The 19,747-nt window shown below is 45.4% G+C and overlaps 2 protein-coding genes across 3 annotated transcripts; both read right to left on the bottom strand.

The window, feature by feature from the left end:
• Positions 1-186: 186 nt before the first annotated feature.
• Positions 187-8,449, bottom strand: lrrc31 (leucine rich repeat containing 31). Of its 2 annotated transcripts, XM_030756354.1 has the most exons (11): positions 8,297-8,446; positions 7,495-7,555; positions 6,921-7,118; positions 4,003-4,146; positions 3,415-3,582; positions 3,050-3,214; positions 2,479-2,661; positions 2,235-2,402; positions 1,994-2,158; positions 1,175-1,330; positions 187-968 (listed from the first exon to the last, which is right to left on the bottom strand). In XM_030756354.1, exons 2-11 carry the CDS (start codon positions 7,517-7,519, stop codon positions 610-612), a joined length of 1,731 nt encoding a protein of 576 aa, XP_030612214.1. In that variant the 5' UTR covers positions 7,520-7,555; positions 8,297-8,446; the 3' UTR covers positions 187-609. The 2 variants fall into 2 exon arrangements, with proteins under 2 accessions (XP_030612214.1, XP_030612215.1); XM_030756355.1 differs by lacking the exon at positions 7,495-7,555 and having other exon boundaries at positions 8,297-8,449.
• Positions 8,450-9,695: 1,246 nt separating this feature from the next.
• eif2s3 (eukaryotic translation initiation factor 2, subunit 3 gamma) lies at positions 9,696-15,685 on the bottom strand. The gene is made up of 12 exons (XM_030756358.1): positions 15,583-15,685; positions 14,483-14,546; positions 14,275-14,402; positions 12,717-12,838; positions 12,393-12,487; positions 11,958-12,116; positions 11,568-11,702; positions 11,398-11,492; positions 11,154-11,298; positions 10,564-10,733; positions 10,304-10,476; positions 9,696-10,215 (listed from the first exon to the last, which is right to left on the bottom strand). Exons 1-12 carry the CDS (start codon positions 15,649-15,651, stop codon positions 10,152-10,154), a joined length of 1,419 nt encoding a protein of 472 aa, XP_030612218.1. The 5' UTR covers positions 15,652-15,685; the 3' UTR covers positions 9,696-10,151.
• Positions 15,686-19,747: the final 4,062 nt, after the last annotated feature.

The raw sequence follows: 19,747 nt of genomic DNA, 5'->3' as shown, positions 1-19,747 counted from the left end.
GGTTTCCTCGAGTGGCATTCGTGATGGTTAGATTGGCACTACAGTTGTGTTCAGTCAAAAATAACTATTTTATATACAAAACAAACTGTTAATCATCAAAGAAAATAACTGCCAGACTTAGTAAAAATTTTTCCTTGGTGCAGCTTGAATTGGCTCCAAAAACAGACTCACAGGCAAATGTAACAAAAGGTGACTTTTTATTTAGGCCGTTGTCTATGAAATTAAATCCAGTGTCCTTCATAAACAGGCAGGTAGACAGGGATAACCAACACTGAGGGGAAAACACCACTATTTAAGCACAGACGGGCAATCAGGGCTGGAAACGGAAGGGGAACAAGATAATTAAAGATGATGAGACAGGAGAGAGAGATAAAACTTAAAAACAGGAAACACTGAGGGAACAAATTAATCTCTAAATCATAACAAGAACTAAAGGCTCTAAAAACGCTCAAGAATAAATGAAGATAAAGTTATAAACATCTAGAAACATCTGACAAATTTACATGAAATCTAAATATTTTTCTGTTGAAATCTGTAATGATTTTTGAATTGATGTCCTTCATTAGCTGCACATGACATCAGATTAGCTACGTCCAGGATTTCCAGTCCCTACTCCTCAGGCTGAGACTCTTCTGGGCTCTCCTGATTGGACACTGGATCCCACTCCAGCAGGACGCTCCTCTTCCTCAGGCAGTAGCTCAGCTGCTGTCTCTCCTGAGAGCCGGCCGTCCACCTCTGCATCGCCAGCCGAGCCAGCGCCGGCGTTTGAGGCAGAGCCCTGAGCAGGGCGGGCAGCCAGGCCGAGCAGGGAGCGGAGGCCGAAGGTCGCAGGCTGACGTCCACGTCCTCCAGTGAGCCGAGACCTCCCGCTGCAAACAGAGCGCACCAACCGGCGTCTCCAACCGAGCTGTTGTAGGACAGGTCCAGAGCTCGGAGAGAGGAGAGACAGCCGCGCCTGCACACGGCAGCTGCTCAGAGAAAAATGGAGGACCGATTATTGATCTCTTCATGTCTGTTACCTTCACATTTTCTGCCATGAGAGAAATATGAATCTCCTTAAAGCTTTGCTTATGCATGCATGTTTTAATAAATGTCCACAAGAGGTGACAAAAATTAGGTTAATGATCCACTACAGACCAAAAAAATGTGTGATGTCGGTGTGTCTGTGTGTTACCCAGATGTTGCACATCATCAGTGGTGAGCTCGCAGCTGCTGAGGCGGAGCTCAGTGATGACTGACGGCTGCAGAGCGTCCAGCAGCAGCGCCAAGCGACCACCAACTGCTTTACACCAGGACACATCCACACTGTGCAGATAGGGCACTGCCAGGGCTGAACACACACACACACACACACACACACACACACACACTGCTGCATCATCCTCAGCATCACATTTTCACTTTTCCATGATTTCAGACGTGCCAATCTTCCTCAAGGCTCTGCACTATGGCTTCATCTTATATTTGAAAAAAAAGATTTTCATAACTACCTGGATGAGCCCAGCAGAAACCTCTCATGCTAAAAAAATAACTGCAGCTCCTCTGAAGGCCATTTGAAGTGCAGCGGCCCCACAGACTTAAATGTCTAAGTCTACAGCAGGAAGTGAACGTGTTTACAGCCTCCTGAAAACGATCTGTTTTGGTCTCTCTGGGTAGTTTCCTCTTTTTTTAATCCAGCTCCTCTGATTTTTGTCTGCAGTCGGGGGAATGATCCAGATTCTGTTTTTCATTCAGGCAAAAGGTGCTGCTGTCCCAAAACTACCGTTAACTAAATAAAAGATGAATGAACCCAATTCAGAGCATCAGATTGTGAAGGAGACTCAAAAGAAAAAAAATGAAAATATTTACATTAGTGAGATCTGCAGCTTCATATTTCAATGTATCAAACTGCAGGTAAGCTGCAGTCTCACATCCTGAAGTTGGCAATTCTTCCTACGTTTGCTTGTGTGTGTGTGTGTGTGTGTGTGTGTGTGTGTGTGTGTGTGTGTGTTACCCAGAGCAGTGAAGGACTCGTTGCTCAGGTAGCAGCTGTTGAGTGGCAGTCGCCTCATTTGCATCAGAGGGAGGGCAGAGACCAGCAGGTGGACCACGCCTCCCGCCTCCTTGTTGGATGACACGTTGAGCTCCATCAGGGCCGTGAGAGAGGGCAGCACCTGGACTGGAAACAATGAGACAATGTGACTGCTGCAGCGTGCACATGATCAGAGTGCAGCGTGAGAGTCACACCAACTCACTCAGGGCCTCCAGGTCACCCCGCGTGAGGCAGCACAGGTGCAGGTCGAGACACTCCAGGTGTGTGACGTGAGACAGGTGAAAGGTGAGGTGGCTAAGGCCACCAGCTAGCAGTTTGTTACAGGACAGGTCCAACTCTCGCATAGAGGGGAGGTAACGGAGGGACCCACCTGCAGGAGAGGAGGGCGTAGAACTGCATACGACTCTTAAACATAAATTAAAAGATGCAAAAATAAATGTTTGTACCGAGCGCATCAAGGCTGTCTGCTGTCAGACCGCAGGCCTGCAATCGAAGCGAGGTGAGGGAAGTGGCGTGAGAGAGGGAGGCGGCCAACTCTCTGAAGCCGCCGCTGTCCACTTCCTGCGTGAGCTCATCGTTACAAGAGACGTCCAGCACGCAGAGTCTGGGGAGAGCAGCCACCATTCCTCCTGAGAGATTTACAGAGAGGAAAACATCACACATGCAGGGACAAGTTCATCAATGAGGAGACGGCAACATGAGGAGAAAACACTATAAAATGGATCTATTCAGCTGTTCCTCATTTCCTGTTCTGTCATTTAATAACCAATGATAGATATTCATATTAAACTTGGGCAGTGTTTCTAATAACGAGGTCAGTGCATGTACAAGTAATCCCTGTGAGGCTTCAGGCTGCTCTAAACACAGTTTCAGAGCACTGAAGTATCTTATACTGTATGTATAAGATACATAAGGATTATTTTAAGCTGTGAATCATGTAAAGTTATTCTACTAGAGTCCAAGAATAAAATTATGGAGCTGGAATGACCAGAACAGGATTGCCTTATAGGTTAGTACCCAGCGCTGTAGCATCCGCCACATTGAGCCGACAGGCCACCAAGTGGAGCTCCCTCAGCGATGGGTGAAGTTTACCCAGCAGGCCATGCAGCGCACCGCCACCGACGCCGCTGTTCCAGGACAAATCGAGGATTTCCAAAGCAGAGATGCAGTCGAGAGATTCGCCTGCACAAGACACAGAAAACAGGTAAAAATCAGACGACACACATCGTCAAATAGAGATTACACGAGTTTGAATCATTCAGCAAAGCCTCATGGGAGCTGTAGTCACTTATTTAAGTTAAGGTGAAGCAGAAAATCAATAAAACTGGCTCGGATGCTTGATTGCATAAAGAGTGAATCAGTGAAGTGCAGCGTGTCCCCACCAAGAGCGGCGATGTCGTCGGCATTCAGCCTGCAGCTGCAGAGCCTCAGCGTCCTCACCCCGGCGACGTGTCGCAGATGAGTCGTCAGCGCCGCCAGGCATCCTCCAATCAGCTCGTTCCAGGAGACATCCATCTCTTCAACCTGGGGGAGGAACTGCAGCAACGTGGCTGAGGAGAGAAGGTGTCAGTAACATCTGTCTACCTGTGTGCTGGTGCTTAAATGAGCTGCTGACACCTGCAATCTACAACCAAGACAAAAGTAAAACATACAACATTAATGTGCCAACACATGCCTGTACTCTGAGGAGGCTTTAAAAGTGGTTCTTGGGACAAAAGCTGCAGTTCCTCTAATGTCCAGTAGAGGCTCCAAAAGCGAGTCAGTCCCCACAGACTTCCATGTTAAAAATTTACAGCAGAAATAAATATTTTGGTCTCTATGGACGGTTTCCTCCTTTATAACAACAATGCAGGTGAATATTTTTTTGACCTACTTGACTGACACTTTATTTAGGCTTTATTTTATGGGCGTGGCCTCTTTGATTGAGGCTGACTGCTTGCTGTGTGGCTGGTGTGTGTGTGTTTTTGTACCGAGCTCCAGCAGGTCTGTAGCTGTCAGATCACAGTGAGCCAGACTGAGGCTCCGGCTGTCGGCTTTCTTCCCGAGTCTCTGCAGGAAAACGCACACTCGACCCCAGCCGACGTCCAGCTGGCTCTCCACCGACGCTGCAAAGCCTGAAACACACGACACACACCCACAGGACTGATTCTGTGGACCTGTTTTTATAATGTCAGCCTCTTTTTCTCTTTCTGCAGCTCCGTGATCATCGTCCTTTTATTCATTTTTGCTCTTATTTTGTATCTCAGGGACCATTTTGTGTCCTTTCAGACAACGACGCGGCCTCTGTATGGAAAAGTTTTAGGCAGATTACCAACTACAAGCCTAAAACCCCCCACTCCACAGACGACCTACAAACTGCAAATAGACTGAACGAGTTCTATTGTCGTTTTGATGGTCAGTTCAGCAGCCTTCACACCTCCACCAGTCCCAGCTACAATACAGTCAGCACAAATATTCACCCCCCAACCTCCCCCACTCCCCACACCTCAGAGAAGCCCACATCATCAAGGACTTCTACCCCAGAGTCCCCCTCCTCCCCCCCCCCCACAGTCTTTTGTATTCAGGAAGACCAGGTGCTAAAGCAGTTCAGGAGCGTCAAAGCTCCAGGTCCAGATGGTGTCTCACCTGCCACACTGAGACACTGTGCTAACGAGCTTGCCCCATTGTTCACGAACATCTTCAACTCCTCACTGGAGGCTTGCCACGTGCCTGTCTGCTTTAAAACCGCTACCATTGTTCCTGTCCCCAAGAAGCCAAGGATCACTGGACTAAATGACTACAGACCTGTGGCACTGACCTCTGTGGTCATGAAGTCATTTGAGCGTCTGGTGCTGTCCCACCTCAAGTCCCTCACAGCCCCCCTTCTGGACCCCCTGCAGTTTGCCTACAGAGCCAACAGGTCTGTGGACGATGCCATCAACCTGGCTCTGCACTTCATCCTACAGCATCTGGACTCCCAGGGAACCTACGCCAGGATCCTGTTTGTGGACTTCAGCTCTGCCTTCAACACCATCCTCCCTGATCTCCTCCAAGACAAGCTGTCCCAGATGAACGTGCCAGATCCCATCTGCAGGTGGATCATTGACTTCCTGATGAACAGGAAGCAGCACGTGAGGCTGGGGAAGAATGTCTTGGACTCCCGGACCATCAGCACTGGCACTCCTCAGGGCTGTGTCCTCTCTCCTCTGCTCTTCTCCCTGTATACCAACTGCTGCACCTCTGACCACCAGTCTGTCAAGCTTATTAAGTTTGCAGACGACATGACTCTCATCGGACTCATCTCAGATGGGGACGAGTCGGCCTACAGGATGGAGGTCAAACGTCTGGTGTCCTGGTGCAGCCACAATAACCTGGTGCTGAACGCCCAGAAGACAGTGGAGATTATAGTGGACTTTAGGAAGCACACAGCCCCTCTACCCTCCATCATCCTGACTGGCACCCCCATCACCATAGTGGACTCTTTTCGCTTCCTGGGAACTACCATCACCCAGGACCTCAAGTGGGAGCCCACCATCACCTCTGTCATCAAAAAGGCCCAGCAGAGGATGTACTTCCTGCGGCAGCTGAAGAAATTCAACTTGCCAGTAAGGACCATGGTGCAGTTCTATACTGCCATCATTGAGTCCATCCTCACCTCCTCCATCACTGTGTGGTACGCTGGAGCCACCACTAGGGACAAACAGAGACTACAGCGCGTTGTGCACTCTGCTGAGAAGGTGATTGGCTGTAACCTCCCATCTCTCCAGGACCTGTACACCTCCAGGACACTGGGGCGTGCAGGTCGGATCACAGCCGACCACTCTCACCCTGGGCACAGACTTTTTGACCCTCTCCCCTCAGGCAGGAGGCTACGGTCCATACGGACCAGAACCTCCCGCCATAAGAACAGTTTCTTCCCCTCTGCTGTTGGACTCATGAACAATTACCCTAAGACTGTTACCACCACCCTCCACAAACGCTGATGACCCTATGTCTATGCACCTGTCTGATTGCACTGATGTACATATTAGTGGAATATAGTTTACATTCTTTTATCTTTTAATTATTCTCTGCACTGTATATTTTGTAATATTGTGTTATAGTTATAGTTCTAATATCTCTGTATATTTGTAATTTGTATATTTGTAACATTGTCTTATAGTTCTTATACTTATTGTTTTTTATGTAAGCACGAAGTACCGCAGCAATTTCCTAATGCTGTGAACCTGTTCACCCATATGGCAATAAAAACCTTCTGATTCTGATTCTTTTGCTGGTTTTTGTGTATCTTAGAGGACGTGTTTCCTCTGTTTTCATATTTCGTCTCTTCCATATTGTCAGCTTGGTTCTCTTTGCAGTTATTGTGTGTCTTAAAGTCATCTTTGTGCTGTATTTTTGCCTGTTTTTGTCTCTTATAGCGTGTGATTTTGAGTCTATTTGCAGTTATTGTTGCTGTTTTGTATCTCATCTTTGTGTTTCTGTTGTTGGTTTGCACCTGTTCAGCATCTCTTTCTGATTGTTAGATTAGATTAGATTAAATTAGATTAAATTTATTAATCCCTTTGGGAGGGTTCCGGGAGGGAAATTAAAGTTCCAGTAGCGCTTTTTACATTATAGTCACACAAGCAGAGATATAGTTGGAAATACTGTCAGTCGGAAATATACAGGAATATGCAAGAAGATTGTGTTGTTTTATGCTCAGTAAAGTTTCCTCTCTGCTTGTTTTCTGAACCTACTTAAGTGTTATTTTAAGCGTCTTTGCAGTTATTGTGTCTTTCTGCTGTTGTTTTGTCTGATTTTTTTTAGTGTCTTTTAGGTTTAGTGGTTTTACTTTTTGGGGTCCTCAGTGTAACCTGGAAATCAGCTGCCATAAAAAGAAAACCTCGTGCTGCTTTGTAATGATAAAAACCTGAGCTCGGTCCTCTGTCCTCTTTCATCTCCGACTCTCCGTCCTCCGGGATGCCCGGCCTGTCCGAGGTCCACGACAGGAAGCGGCCCAACGGCTTCCTGTCTGAGGCCGTGCGCTTCCTGCGGATCTGATTCATGATGGCATCGAGAGGGGAACCTCTCCACCTGCTGCCGCTGCCGTCCCGCCCCCGCTGACCATCTGATCAATGAGAAGCAGAGGAGAATTTAGTGTCTTAAACATTCATATTTGATCTTTGAGATCATTTCACACAGATTTTAAAGAGGAAATTTCAGTGTAAGTATTTACTGTAGACTTTGTGTTTTTTCATGATGGAGGCTGGACGGGGTAAACTATAAGTGTTATGGTGGGTGTTATGGTTCATGTCTCAAGAACAATACTAAACCTCCTCTTACAATATTGTAAATATACTTCAGATGCCATCATTAAAAATTAAGGGTAACTATGGTGGAGTTTTTTATAATTCAAGACATTTTGAGTCCTATGTGCATATTTACCATGTTATAAATGTTTAATTAATGAGGTATTTATTGTTTTATGCTTAAAGGAGACCTACTCTGTGTTTCCTTATTTGCTGTCATGTATATCGTGTTTCAGTGGGATGCTCCAGCAAAGCCCTGTATAGAAAGATGATTTTGAGCTGTCAGTCATGCAAAGCTACTCTGATAGAGTCCAAGAATCAAACAAAGCTGGAGCTGGGCTAATGAAAGTATGCAGCATAGTGCAGGTGTATTTTCCAGTGTTTATGAATGCAGCTGTGCTCATATTCAGCTCCACCTGTGCTTAAATATGAACCTGTTCAGTAGGTTTTCAGCAGCTCTGCATAACAGCTGCTTTTATTTATATGACTTTAATTTGATGCTGAAACTTTTGCACTAGAACTTAAACAAGAATAAGACTTTGAGTCTAAATACTTTCTATAAAACAAATAATTAAGACAGAAACTGTGTCTCAGCTCCTGTGCAGCCAGATTTCATGCAACACATCTGTGCTGAGCACAGGGCTGTTTTCACGAGTGTATTTATTATATGACCCAGCTTCACATAGCTTTGTAACACAGTGTTATTGTTATACTGCCCATGAAAAGGTCCCAAATGGCCTCAAGTCGACAGAGTATGGAGATTAAATATTAACCTTTTGGTAATTAGTTACCTTGCATCTATTACAGGAGCTGTTGAACCACCTACAACTTTAGCATTTTAAAAACAATCCTGCAGTAAAATTAAAGCCGTTCAAAGGATCAAATGTTGCTTTAATTTCAGGCTCATGTAAGAATTCAAAGTTGAGATAGTTCCTCCTGAAACTTTCAGGACGTAAATCAGTGTTTTTATTTGAATGAACAGGTGAAGTCTCCTTACCTGCAGACTCCGTCATTTGAAGGTAAAACAGGTCAGCAAATATCCAAGCAGCGCTTCATGAAGTCTAAACTCAGCCTAAATCACCGCAAACTCCAACAGTTCGGCTTTTTCTCAATCACTTCTCCTCTCCGCTCCGAGACGGACACCTGCGTGACGTCACGTCCCGTGCTCGTCAGGTCGATCGACCCGGAAGCCCCGACACCACCTTCAGTAAACGTTGGCAATATTTGAAGGCGTTAAAATGCAAATATTTATATACTTCAATGAGAACGTGGAGACAGTCCTTCCATACAGGCCGATTACGCAACACTTTCAAAATAAAAGCATGTAATGAAACAAGGTTTTTTTTTAACGACTTTGCTGTCAGAATAAAACAACTGCTGCACTTTACTGAAAATAAATTAATATTGGGTCTCACAGTTTGTAGGCTAACATTTGTATCTGTTTTATCACTACTTTAAAATAGTCTAGTTATATTTGGGAAACTTGCAGCAGGACTTTGATGTAATTTATATTATAGGTTATGATAATTGCAACTTTAGGATATAGATCACAGTTAAAAGCTGTGAAAAAATAGTGCAGCTATAGCCTGCTAATACTGCCTGTACCGACTACAGGACCCCTGCTGCCTGTGGTCGTTCACATTTGGAGGAGTCATTGCTCCAAATTAACCAATAACAGACTGTTTTTGAGATGTGACTGAAAATGTGCAGAAAACTATAATTAAGTTCCTCTGAAACTTGAGAAATCTTTAAAATCTGATTATCCTCAGCAGTCTGAGCGTTCCCATCCACGCCTGACTTTATTACACACGTCACTTCCTTACTATTAAAAAAATGACATCATCAGGATCAGTGATTGTGGGTAATGTATGATTGTTACCCGTTAAAAGGTCATTCGGTGCACTTTCCCAACAATGTAAACGGAGTAGCAGCCGTACTGAGCCTGAGAACATTTAAGATTTCAGGATCCAGCATCAAAAAATTCGGACATCAGTCGGCACATTAACGGCTCACAGCAATAAGAAACCACTCGTAGATCATTCTGCGTCTTCTATTATTCAAAATGTAAATAAATCTTTGTGGGAAAAACAGCTCGAGTTGCATCAACACCTTCCTGTGTTTAAAACCACCTGACCTGTAAAAAAAAAGACTTTTATTCACATCACAATTATCAACCTACAGTTTACTCCTATTTTAAACTGAATTAAGGCTGTATTGTGAGCTCTAACAGCCATTCGTGGAATGAGTGAATAAATGGTCACTTCATAATTACTTTAATTCTCTTTGTGTGAATTAATAAACCCTCTGGGACGCCTGTATTTTTGATTAAAGGACATATTTTCTCATTTTATTATCACAAAACAAAGAAAAGCTGGACATCAAACGAAACTCTTTAAAAAGTTGCTATTTTTTTATTACAAATTGATCAAAATTAAAAAGAAAAATGATCCATTTGGTAATTTCACCTTTGAGTTTCTCTGCAGCAGAAACAGCAACAAAAATGAAAGCTCAAAGACGACCTCGTTCCTTCCAAATTGATTTTATTCCACCTGTAATCTGAGGTTAGGACAGGATCATCTCCATACTCAACGGACTCCTGCTTTCTGGAGGAGTTGTGTTATGAGAGTCTGAAGCGCCTCCTCCCCTCCTGGGTCCTCCTTCGTCTCCAGCAGGAAGCAGAAGTTCTGAGCTCGACCTTCGCGTGTCGCTGCAGAGGAAGAGGAGCAGAGCGAGGAGGCGCCTTCAAACCGCCGACATGTCCGGGTTCACCTCCCCTCCCTCCTCCGCGCGGGGAACAAAGACAAAACAGAAAAGAAGCAGAGAAGGGTGTGATGGCCGTGGGTCTGCTCGTCTCAGTCGTCGTCCACTGTGGGAGTGATGGTCACGCCTCTCCTGATCTGTCCCCAACCAATCAGACTGCGAGGAAGACACAGAGACACGGTTACTCGTGAGGAGGTGCGCTTCTTTATCGGTGAACACCACACATCTCCGCCCTGGTTCTTACCGCCAGTGTTTCTCCACACGTCGACTCAGAGCGATCTTCTCTCCGACCTCTGTGCACACGGGGTTGGTGAGGACGATCTTGGCCAGATCAGCTTTGACGGCGCTGACGCGACCGCCCGTCGACAGCGAGCCGATGTTCACCATCAGCACTTCGTTCTTGGACAGCTTTTGGACCTGCAAGTCAGGAAGAGGAAGAAACTGTTAATTCCAAAGTCCAGGAAGCTCAGACATCTCCTCCATTTCCCACGATGCACCGCTCACCTTAGCAGCCTTCTTGTCTCCCTCCGTGCGGACTCCCAGCAGCCTCCTGAGCAGGAAATAGGAGATCTCGAGCTCGGTGAAGATCTCAGGCAGCGCTCCAACGGCGCCCAGCACCTGACCGACCATTCGATCTGCTCGGCACAGCGTCGGGTCGATCTTAGTGCCCACACCTGCACAAAAAAAATACACCGTTTACTCGTAGTTTCAGGTACAGGTGAGAGATGGACCTGCACCATGTTTATCTGATCAGTACAAGGATTCAAATAATGCAACGTCTCTGAGTCCAGATACAGACATCCTGCTAAAGGCCGTCAATGAGCTTCTTCTAAGTTCTTTACCAGCATACATCCTGAGGCCAGATTAAGACCACTTAATCTCTCTATGCTGGGAGAACAGGTAAAGGTGGTGGGGAGCTACAAACACCTGGGGGTTCACCTGGACCTGGAGTGGTGATGTAACACCAAGGCTGTCTACAGGACACCAGGAAGCTGAACCAGCCAATCAGGACGTCTGGCTCTGTGCTGCAACAACCAGCTTTTGTCTTCATTTACAGCACGGTCGGGTAACATGAGAGCAGAAACGTGTCTTACCGATGAGGCCTCCGGGGGCCGCGTACTGCAGGTCGTTGTGCTCGGCGAACAGAGAGACGATCTTTGAGAAGATGGGCTTGCACATCAGCTTTCCCTCCTGGTCTTTGGACACAATACCTGGCCGCACCTCGATCTCCTGACCCACCTGGAGGACAGCAGAGAAACGCAGGGCAGAGTCAGGCGTTTACGACTTCACACGGCTTCAATAAACCAGGAAGTGATGCGTTAGAAAATAATCTCTCACCTTGAGTACACCCTTCAGGATACTTCCTCCGGCCACCCCCCCTTTCAGGTCGTCGACCTCACAGCCGGGTTTGTTCACGTCAAAGGATCTGATGACTGAAACGGAGACATTTAAGAACCCCATTTACATTAAAATGCTCCATAAAAAAGACGCACGTTTGCTTCTCTCACCAATGAGTCTGGGCTCAGACGTGAAGTCTCTGATGGGCACGGGGATCTTTTTGACGATGTACTCACAAACCACCTCGATGTTGTACTTCAGCTGAGCAGAGATGGGAATGATGGGTGCGCCCTCGGCCACCGTGCCTGCAAATCAGAGTTCATCAAATTTTTTTAACCGTGTTAAAGAAATCCTGAAGTAAAAATCACTAAAATAAAAACTGCTTTTATGCTGCAGGATGTTTCTTAGCCCGGGAGCTGGAAACAAGTAACAAGACTAAAAAACTACCTTGAATGGAAGTAAAACTTCATATTAACATATTGAAGATGTAATACACACAGATTACTTTGTTTTTATTGTAAGAGAATCAAAGATGAACCCTTTTCTCCATCTCGACTCACCCTGCACGAAGGCGAGGATCTGCTCGTACTGCTCTTTGGCCTGACTCTCCTTCACCAGGTCGATCTTGTTCTGGAGGATGAGGATGTGCTTCAGCTTCATGATCTCAATGGCAGCCAGATGCTCCGAGGTCTGGGGCTGAGGACACGACTCGTTCCCCGCTGGCAGGCGTAGAGGACACAGTGAGACATTTTTAATGTGTCAGGTCAGACCTGAGCTTAAAGCTGGCTTTTTAAGCTAACGTCATCAGTCCTGTTAAAGCAGGGCTGTGATTTCCACCTCCTCTTTCCCTGAATTCTTACATAGGTGAAGAGCGATAAGTTACTCTGACCCCTGGAGCCACAACAACCCCACCAAGGGGAAAGCTGACAGTCTGGAATAAAAATGAAACACCCTTTCATAACACCTGAGCTTCATCAAAGTTTCCAGAGACCCACCAATAAGCAGGAGAGCGGCATCCATGACGGCGGCTCCGTTCAACATGGTTGCCATCAAAATGTCGTGACCAGGACAGTCCACGAATGACACGTGTCTGCGAGACAGAAGAAAACATTTTAATAAAGCTGCAGCCAACAATCACTTTCATTTTTCCTCATTTATTTATTCCCTCTGAGGGATGAGCGTCACGTCTTCAAAAATCTAACAGCACAGAACCCTGAAATATTTAGTTTACTGAAATAAAGATAAAGACATACAATTTTACTTTAAGCATTTTAGCCTCTGTATGAATGACAGAGTGCTTCGCCTCTTTCCAGTCTCACCTGACCAGTTTGAAGTTGCCTTTGGTGCCGGAGATGTCTGTGGGAAACTCGTCTGGAGTGCTGCTGCCACACGACCTGTAGCACTCTGGCCTGGGACAGCTGGGGTCATCCAGCTTATAGACCTGCAACATGTGGAAGTGATCATCAGCTTCTGTGAGTCAGAGTTGATTCAGGAGGGTGAACAGAGGGCACGAGTCAGCGCAGTGACAGTTTTCACTCTTTTTAACCACTCGGTTTCACTTCACCACAAAGTTAAAGGACCAACAACAAACAACAGATCAGTTCTTCCATGTGCTCAGCACTGCCCCCTGGTGGCAACACGTGGAGCCATTTCTGGCTTTCAAACAGGTTTCAGCCAGGGGTCAAAGTACAATCACAACACTGTAATAAAATTATTATTAAAATGTTTCATACACCGAGCTGTGATTTACTCAAGCACATTAAACATTTCTGCTTCATGGATTCCCACTGAATGAGGTAACAGACACTCGATGACTGAGCCGATCATTGATCCTGAATAGATTTGCTTTATTGTCATTATATGTCACATAGAATGAAATTACAGGTGCTTCTCCTATTGTGCAGCATTCACACAGGCCTAGAGACCAGTCGGAAACTCCTCGGCAAGCAGTGGTTGCTGGGGAAAAATTGTGTATTCCCAGTGTAAACCGCCTGAGGAAAGAAAATCTGAATGCCAGTCATTTAGCAATTTCTGGAGGTCAAAGGTTTTAGGTTGTCTGGAGGTCACTGAGGGGTCTCCAGGCCTGTGTGACTGTACAGTAACCAAAGCCCTGACATGTAGACGAAGCACCCCCCCCCCCCCCCCGCCCCCCAAGCTTAACCCTCAAACGAAGAGTCCAACGCTGAATCTAACTTTAACAAACAGGCCGAAGAAGTTCAACTTTCTACAAAATCTCACGACTCTGATAAAGTGCACAGAGGTTCTTTCAAAGGTATCTGGACTGTTTTCACTTCCAACATGACCTGTTCAAGAAAACTGAAGCCCACAGTCTGCATCCTCACAGCCTCTCTTATCACTAACCAAATACTCTAAAACACTCAGATATCAAGTTAAACCTGAGGACTGTTTAATGGTCAATGTTAAAAACTGTTCAAATAGAATCATCTGAAACCATTAATCATATTCATCAATAATGACTCAAACTTTAAATCCTGTTTAACTGTGTGGGACCTTGTTATGAACGCTGCATGTTATGATCCAAACACACAAAGAAGCAAAAAACACTTAAAATAAACTGAAGTTAAACTGATGTTACTGCAGAAAACATTTACGTATTATTAAAATAAGATAAATTAACATATGAAAACTAATAACCACATTATGAGCGATGCGGCTGGCTCAAAGTTAGAATCTAAAATGGTAACAATAAATCATCAATTTTATTCCTCCTATCCTGTAAAAGGCACAGCTGATGTTTGAAGGAGTGAACTGAGCATTCGAGCTTCCCCTGCTCCTTCCTCTCAGACACACAGCTCATCTGAATCCTGCATGAATGAAGCAGCCCAGATTCCCCTCAGAGAGAATCCAGTCCCTTACCTTAGCGTTAGCATATCCGAGCTTGATGGTGATATTTCTCTCCAGCTCATTCTTGAACCTGACGGTGTGCACGCCAGAGATGGCTTTCACTACTGTGGACTTCCCGTGGGCCACATGGCCGATGGTGCCTAAGAGAGAAGACGGCAGAGGTCAAAGCTTTGTTATAAACTCTGCAGAGACGTTAAACGCGATCAGCCGTTTTCCATACCGATGTTGATGGTGGCCTGTCTGCTGATGATCTCCGGGGAGAGCGGCGTCAAGGTCGACACATCCTGAAAGAGAGAACAACGCGCGTTAGACTCGACACCCGCCGGGAGCAGGTTTAATCCTGGAGAACAAAGAGGGCCAGCAGCTCACAGGCAGAAGACAAAAATCCTGGATTGTTCTCATAAAACAAACAGCGACATTCCCACATGTGCTCTACTGTCCCAACATTAGAACAGGATTCACTGGGAATTGTTTCAGGTGCCAGCTGTGTCTGGTCTTTATGGGAACGAATCACTTCGATTTACCTTCATGGCACAGGACCTGATTACATTCATACGTTTCCACATTTTGTTGTATGTTTATAGACCACGTGTTTGACTGAAAAGGGTGAAAATACCAAAATAATAAACTTAATAATATGCTATATTGGGGCGTCTATAAACAGAGCCAAACGTTTTCTTTTGTTTGCCTCGAAGGACACATGCACCACTACACTTTGTTTATATGTTCTTGTGTCGTATGCCAGCAGTATCAAGGTTTTATAGTTAATAAAGGTTTATTAAGAAAAACCACATGAAACGAGGCTGGAAGTCGCGCGTCTTTGACCAGCATCGATTTATTTATATTTACGAGTTTTTGGTTGATATAAAGATGAGAACATGAGCTATAACCCTCTAATAACTGTGAGTGTACAGTTTATTTTTATCGTTTGGTCTAACAAGAGGGTTTATGCCCGCAGAGCTGGTTTTATCCCGGACTACAATTTTACGAATCAATTTTAGAGACTAACAAAGAAAATTGGGCTAAATCTTAAACCGGGTAAAGGAGGCCTCAGTAACACTGAAAATAATAATCTGACACCGCAAACTAACATTGAAGCTTCAAACATGTGAATCATGCTAAAAAGTGGTTGAAATAAGCCGGTAACTCCTGCTGGAGGCGCAGCGGCTCTGAGCTTTCCGCCCAGCCGGGCCCTCGCGTCATGTGCCGGGTGGCGCAGCACCGGTCCGTTACTACTCGCCACGTTTTTTGTGACCGTTTACCGAAACAACGGGCCACCGACGTAAAAGTACACCACTGCAAACCACGACAAACACGTACCAGAGTACTGAGATCCTGTTTGGCCAGGTGAGGTTGCCCGAGCGTCGTGCCTGACTCGTCGCCCGCCATCTTGAAAGAAGAGGGAATGAATGAGGCCGCTCCGCTGAATGCCTGATCAACCGACGAGCCCGCCGCTCCTCCTCGCCGAAAATATGTTTAAAAAAAAATAGGTTTTGCTTCGCAGAAGAGCGAAAGAAATTATTGTAGTTTTAGAACCAGGTATGTGCCATGAAATAATTTTTGGTTCTCAAGTTCAGGTATAATTTGAAACTTTCGCGATTCGCCCAAATAAAAGTAGAGGGGTCCTTTCTCAACGGCTGATGCAACTTAGCTTAACCGGAGCGGCTCTCCGTTCCTGTTCCTGCTGTTAATTACAAGACGTTTAATAACCGCACACGGCTGCTCTTCGCGTCCCACTGACAGCCGCTCATCAGTGAAACACGGCCCAAATTACCTTTCCTCTTTTAAAGAAATAAGGAAGTATATAAGCCTCCTTGTGTCGGGTCCGTCGCGGTTTAGTTACGTCATCTAATTTTTGTAGTTCTGGACGACCTGGCCAAATGTTTACTGTCATTTTGTAGGAATTAAGTCAAATTAAAGAAAATATTTCCTGGTACAGATAAATAAACTTGATTTGGTCCAAATTTCCGATGAGACAAAGATGTAATAATTATGGTTAATAAATCATTTACTCATTATTTAGGCTGTGAAAACATTATACCCAGGGACAGTTAATAACCCCCACCACCTCTCATTAAGTAAGAAGTCCGGGATGAAAGCAGAAGGGCCATTGTGAGTCATTCTGAGCATCTTTGTGGTCAATTTTTTTGACTCATTCTGCATCTTTGTACCGTCGCACTGAGTCTTTGTTGCTGTTTAGAATATTTTTGTGGTCATTTGGCATTTCCTCTGTGGATGTTTTGAGCTGGACCAGATTCTCCAGTGGGTGATTGGGGTGCAGGCCCAGGGACTCCTGTAGAGTCGGAGGCCAATCCAAGAGGAAAAGAAAAATTTAAAGAATTGTATTCTGCTAAATGTTAGATCTGAGAGAGGAAGGCGACAGCAACAGGTTTTAAGATTTAAGAGAGATTTAAGATTTAAGATAGTGTTTATTTGTCACATGCACAGTTATACACAGTACAATGCACAGTGAAATGTATTTTGTACCTGCAACCATATATACACACACATATAAATAAGAAGAATAAAAATTAAAAAAAGTAATTCACACTATACACTATACTCTATATACTATACACTATACACACTTTTATAAATTATAATATTTACATTGTGCAATAATGGTCCAGTTAGGGCTCAGAGTTGAGCAGACGGATGGCTTGTGGGTAAAAACTCTTCTTCAGCCTTTCAGTCTTAGCCCTCAGGCAGCGGTAACGCTGGCCTGATGGGAGCAGGGAGAAGAGAGAGTGTCCGGGGTGGCTGGGCTGTTTTAGGATCTTCATGGCCCTCAGCCTGCACTGCTTGGTGTAAATGTCCTGCAGGTTGGGGAGGGTGGTTCTGATGGTCCGTTCAGCTGAACGAACCACCCTTTTTAGGGCCATGAAGTCCTGCTTGGTGCAGTTTCCCATCCAGGTGGTGATGCTCCCACGCATGATGCTCTCGATGGTGCAGGTGTAAAAGTTCCTGAGCACCTTGAGTGGGAGCTTGAAGTCTCTCAGCCGCCTGAGGAGGTAGAGACGCTGTCTGGCCTTCTTCACAGTGATGTTTATGTGATGAGTCCAGGACAGGTCCTGTGAGATGGTCACTCCCAGGTATTTGAAAGGGTCCACTCTTTCCACCTCTGCACCACTGATGACAAGTGGATGGTAGTCCCTCTGCTGCTTCCTGCTGAAGTCCACGATCAGTTCCTTTGTTTTGCTGACGTTGAGCAGGAGGTGGTTCTCCTGGCACCAGTTCTCCAGGCGGGAGACCTCTCTCCTGTAGGCTGTCTCCTCATTGTGAGAGATTAGTCCCACAACAGCAGTGTCGTCAGCAAACTTGATGATGACGTTGGACTCTGACGTGGCCTCGCAGTCATGGGTGTGTGTGTGTGTGTGTGTGTGTGTGTGTGTGTGTGTGTGTGTGTGTGTGTGTGTGTGTGTGTGTGTGAAAACTTACATTAAAGTTTTCTTTTTCATATTTTTTATCTTTATAAAAACACAAAAACCTCTGGCTGCTTCATTGTCCATTTAATGTAGGTACTTGAGAGGTTTTAGTGAAATTACCCCAAGTATTAGCCTGTCTAATGTTATGGCCATGTACAGTAATAATCTCCAGCTGTTCTGGGATCTATAATCATTTCTTCCATTTTCTGATATGTCTGATTACTGAAGAAAAACATTTGTCTAACTTAATGATCCACAGATGGTTTAAAGTAACATTTTTGCGTTTTTTTTAGTAATGCACATCTTTATCACTGTTAGATATGTTTAATGAGAATAATGCCTGTGTTCCAACTAGGACAATAACATGAATCATTTTAAAACCTTGGGATTGTACTGCATTATGATGGTTCGGTGTCCCTTTCTGTCATTTTGATTCTGTGTAAACATTTGAGCCCTTTTTGTGGTTATGTTGCATATCTTGCAGATATCGTTCATATCTCTGTGTTTGTTTTGAATGTTCTTGTTGTGGATACGGTGCCAGGAGAGGAGCTGCGGTACTGCACGAGGAGGTCAAGGGTGACAGAGAAGTATGTGAGGGTGGTGCAGGATATGAGGTCAGTGAGACAGTGGTGAGGTGTGCAGTAGGAGTTACAGATGGGTTCAAGGTGGGGGTGGGATTACTTGTTTGCAGTGATGATGAACAGGCTGACAGATGAGGTCAGGCAGGAGTCTCTATGGACTGTGATGTTTGCAGACGACATTATCCGTGGTGAGAGTGGGGAGCAGGTGGAGGTATCCTCTGGAGAGAAGAGGAATGAAAGTCAGCAGAAGCAAGGCAGAATATGTGTGTGAATCAGAGGGAGACAGGCGTAACAGTGAAGATGCAAGGAGCTGAGGTAATGAAGGTGGATAGAGACGCGTGTCAGGGGTGATTTGTGACAGGAGGAGAGCAGCAAGAGAGAAAAGGAAGGTTTAGAAGATGTAGTGAGACCTGCTGTGATGGATGGTTTGGAAACGGTGGCACTGACAAAAAGACAAAAGATGACCAACATGGACAAGATTATCAGAGGGACTGCTCAGGTTGAGAAGTTTTGGAGGCAAAGTTAGAGAGACGAGGCTGAGGAGGTGTGGACATATGCAGAGGAGGGAGAGTGGATGTACTGGACAAAGGATGGAGCTGCCAGGCAGGAGGAGAAGAAGAAGACCTCTGAGAAGATTCACGGATGTAGTTAAGGAGAGTTGGTGTAGCAGAAAAGGATGCTAAGAACAGAGTGAGATGGAGACAGACAGGTGTGGTGACCCCTAAAGGTAGATAAGATAAAACTTTAATGATCCCACCTCGGGGAAATTTGCACATTACAGCAAGTATAGATAAGTTTGAAATAAAATAAAATAGAAAACACTATAGGGCAGCACGGCGGCGCAGTGGTTAGCACTGCTGCCTCACAGTTAGAATACCATCTGGATTCCACCTTTGCTCAGGCCTCTCCCTCTCTCTGTGTGGAGTTTGCATGTTCTCCCCGTGCTTGCGTCAGTTTCCTCCGGGTACTCCGGTTTCCTCCCACATTCCAAAGACATGCACTTACTGGGGTTAGGTTAATTGGCTAATCTAAATTGCCCATAAGTGTGAATGAGAGCATGAATGTGAGTGTGAAAGGTCGTCTGTCTCTCTGTGTTGGCCCTGCAACAGGCTGGCGACCTGTTCAAGGTGTACCCTGCCTCTCGCCCTATGACAGCTGGGATAGGCTCCAGCCCCCCCCCGCGACCCTTAACAGGATGTGCGGAAGCGAATGGATGGATGGATGGAAAACACTATATACATAAAAAATATATCGATACACATATACATCAAAACACTACAGATACCAAAACACTAGACACACACACACTTTGCAAATTGCTTGGAGTTGTTTTTGTGGTCATTGTGGTGGTCTCTCCGTAGCCCCTGGCGGTAATGACTCACGGCTTTTCGCACCTTGGCTTATGTGATGACGCACACGATCAATAGTGTGTCAAAGACCACCTCCAAAGGGGACAGCCCCCAGTAGGGGTTAAATACC

Source organism: Archocentrus centrarchus, chromosome 20 (genome assembly GCF_007364275.1).
Source record: "Archocentrus centrarchus isolate MPI-CPG fArcCen1 chromosome 20, fArcCen1, whole genome shotgun sequence".
NCBI lineage: Eukaryota > Metazoa > Chordata > Actinopteri > Cichliformes > Cichlidae > Archocentrus > Archocentrus centrarchus.
Note: the sequence above shows the minus strand (reverse complement) of the source record. Positions and strands in the feature narration are given on the sequence as shown.

What these genes read in the sequence shown, in the direction of transcription:
- lrrc31 (XM_030756354.1), bottom strand. Translation starts at nt 7,519, where the DNA reads ATGACAGCAAATAAGGAAACACAGA. An exon ending in GGCGGATGCTACAGCGCTGG is followed by an intron (nt 2,662 to 3,049) that starts GTACTAACCTAT and finishes TAAATCTCTCAG; the next exon opens with GAGGAATGGTGGCTGCTCTC. An exon ending in CGAGTCCTTCACTGCTCTGG is followed by an intron (nt 1,331 to 1,993) that starts GTAACACACACA and finishes GTGTGTGTTCAG; the next exon opens with CCCTGGCAGTGCCCTATCTG.
- eif2s3 (XM_030756358.1), bottom strand. Translation starts at nt 15,651, where the DNA reads ATGGCGGGCGACGAGTCAGGCACGACGCTCGGGCAACCTCACCTGGCC. An exon ending in GGCAACTTCAAACTGGTCAG is followed by an intron (nt 12,488 to 12,716) that starts GTGAGACTGGAA and finishes TCTGTCTCGCAG; the next exon opens with ACACGTGTCATTCGTGGACT. An exon ending in GGCCCCCGGAGGCCTCATCG is followed by an intron (nt 10,734 to 11,153) that starts GTAAGACACGTT and finishes TTTTTTGTGCAG; the next exon opens with GTGTGGGCACTAAGATCGAC.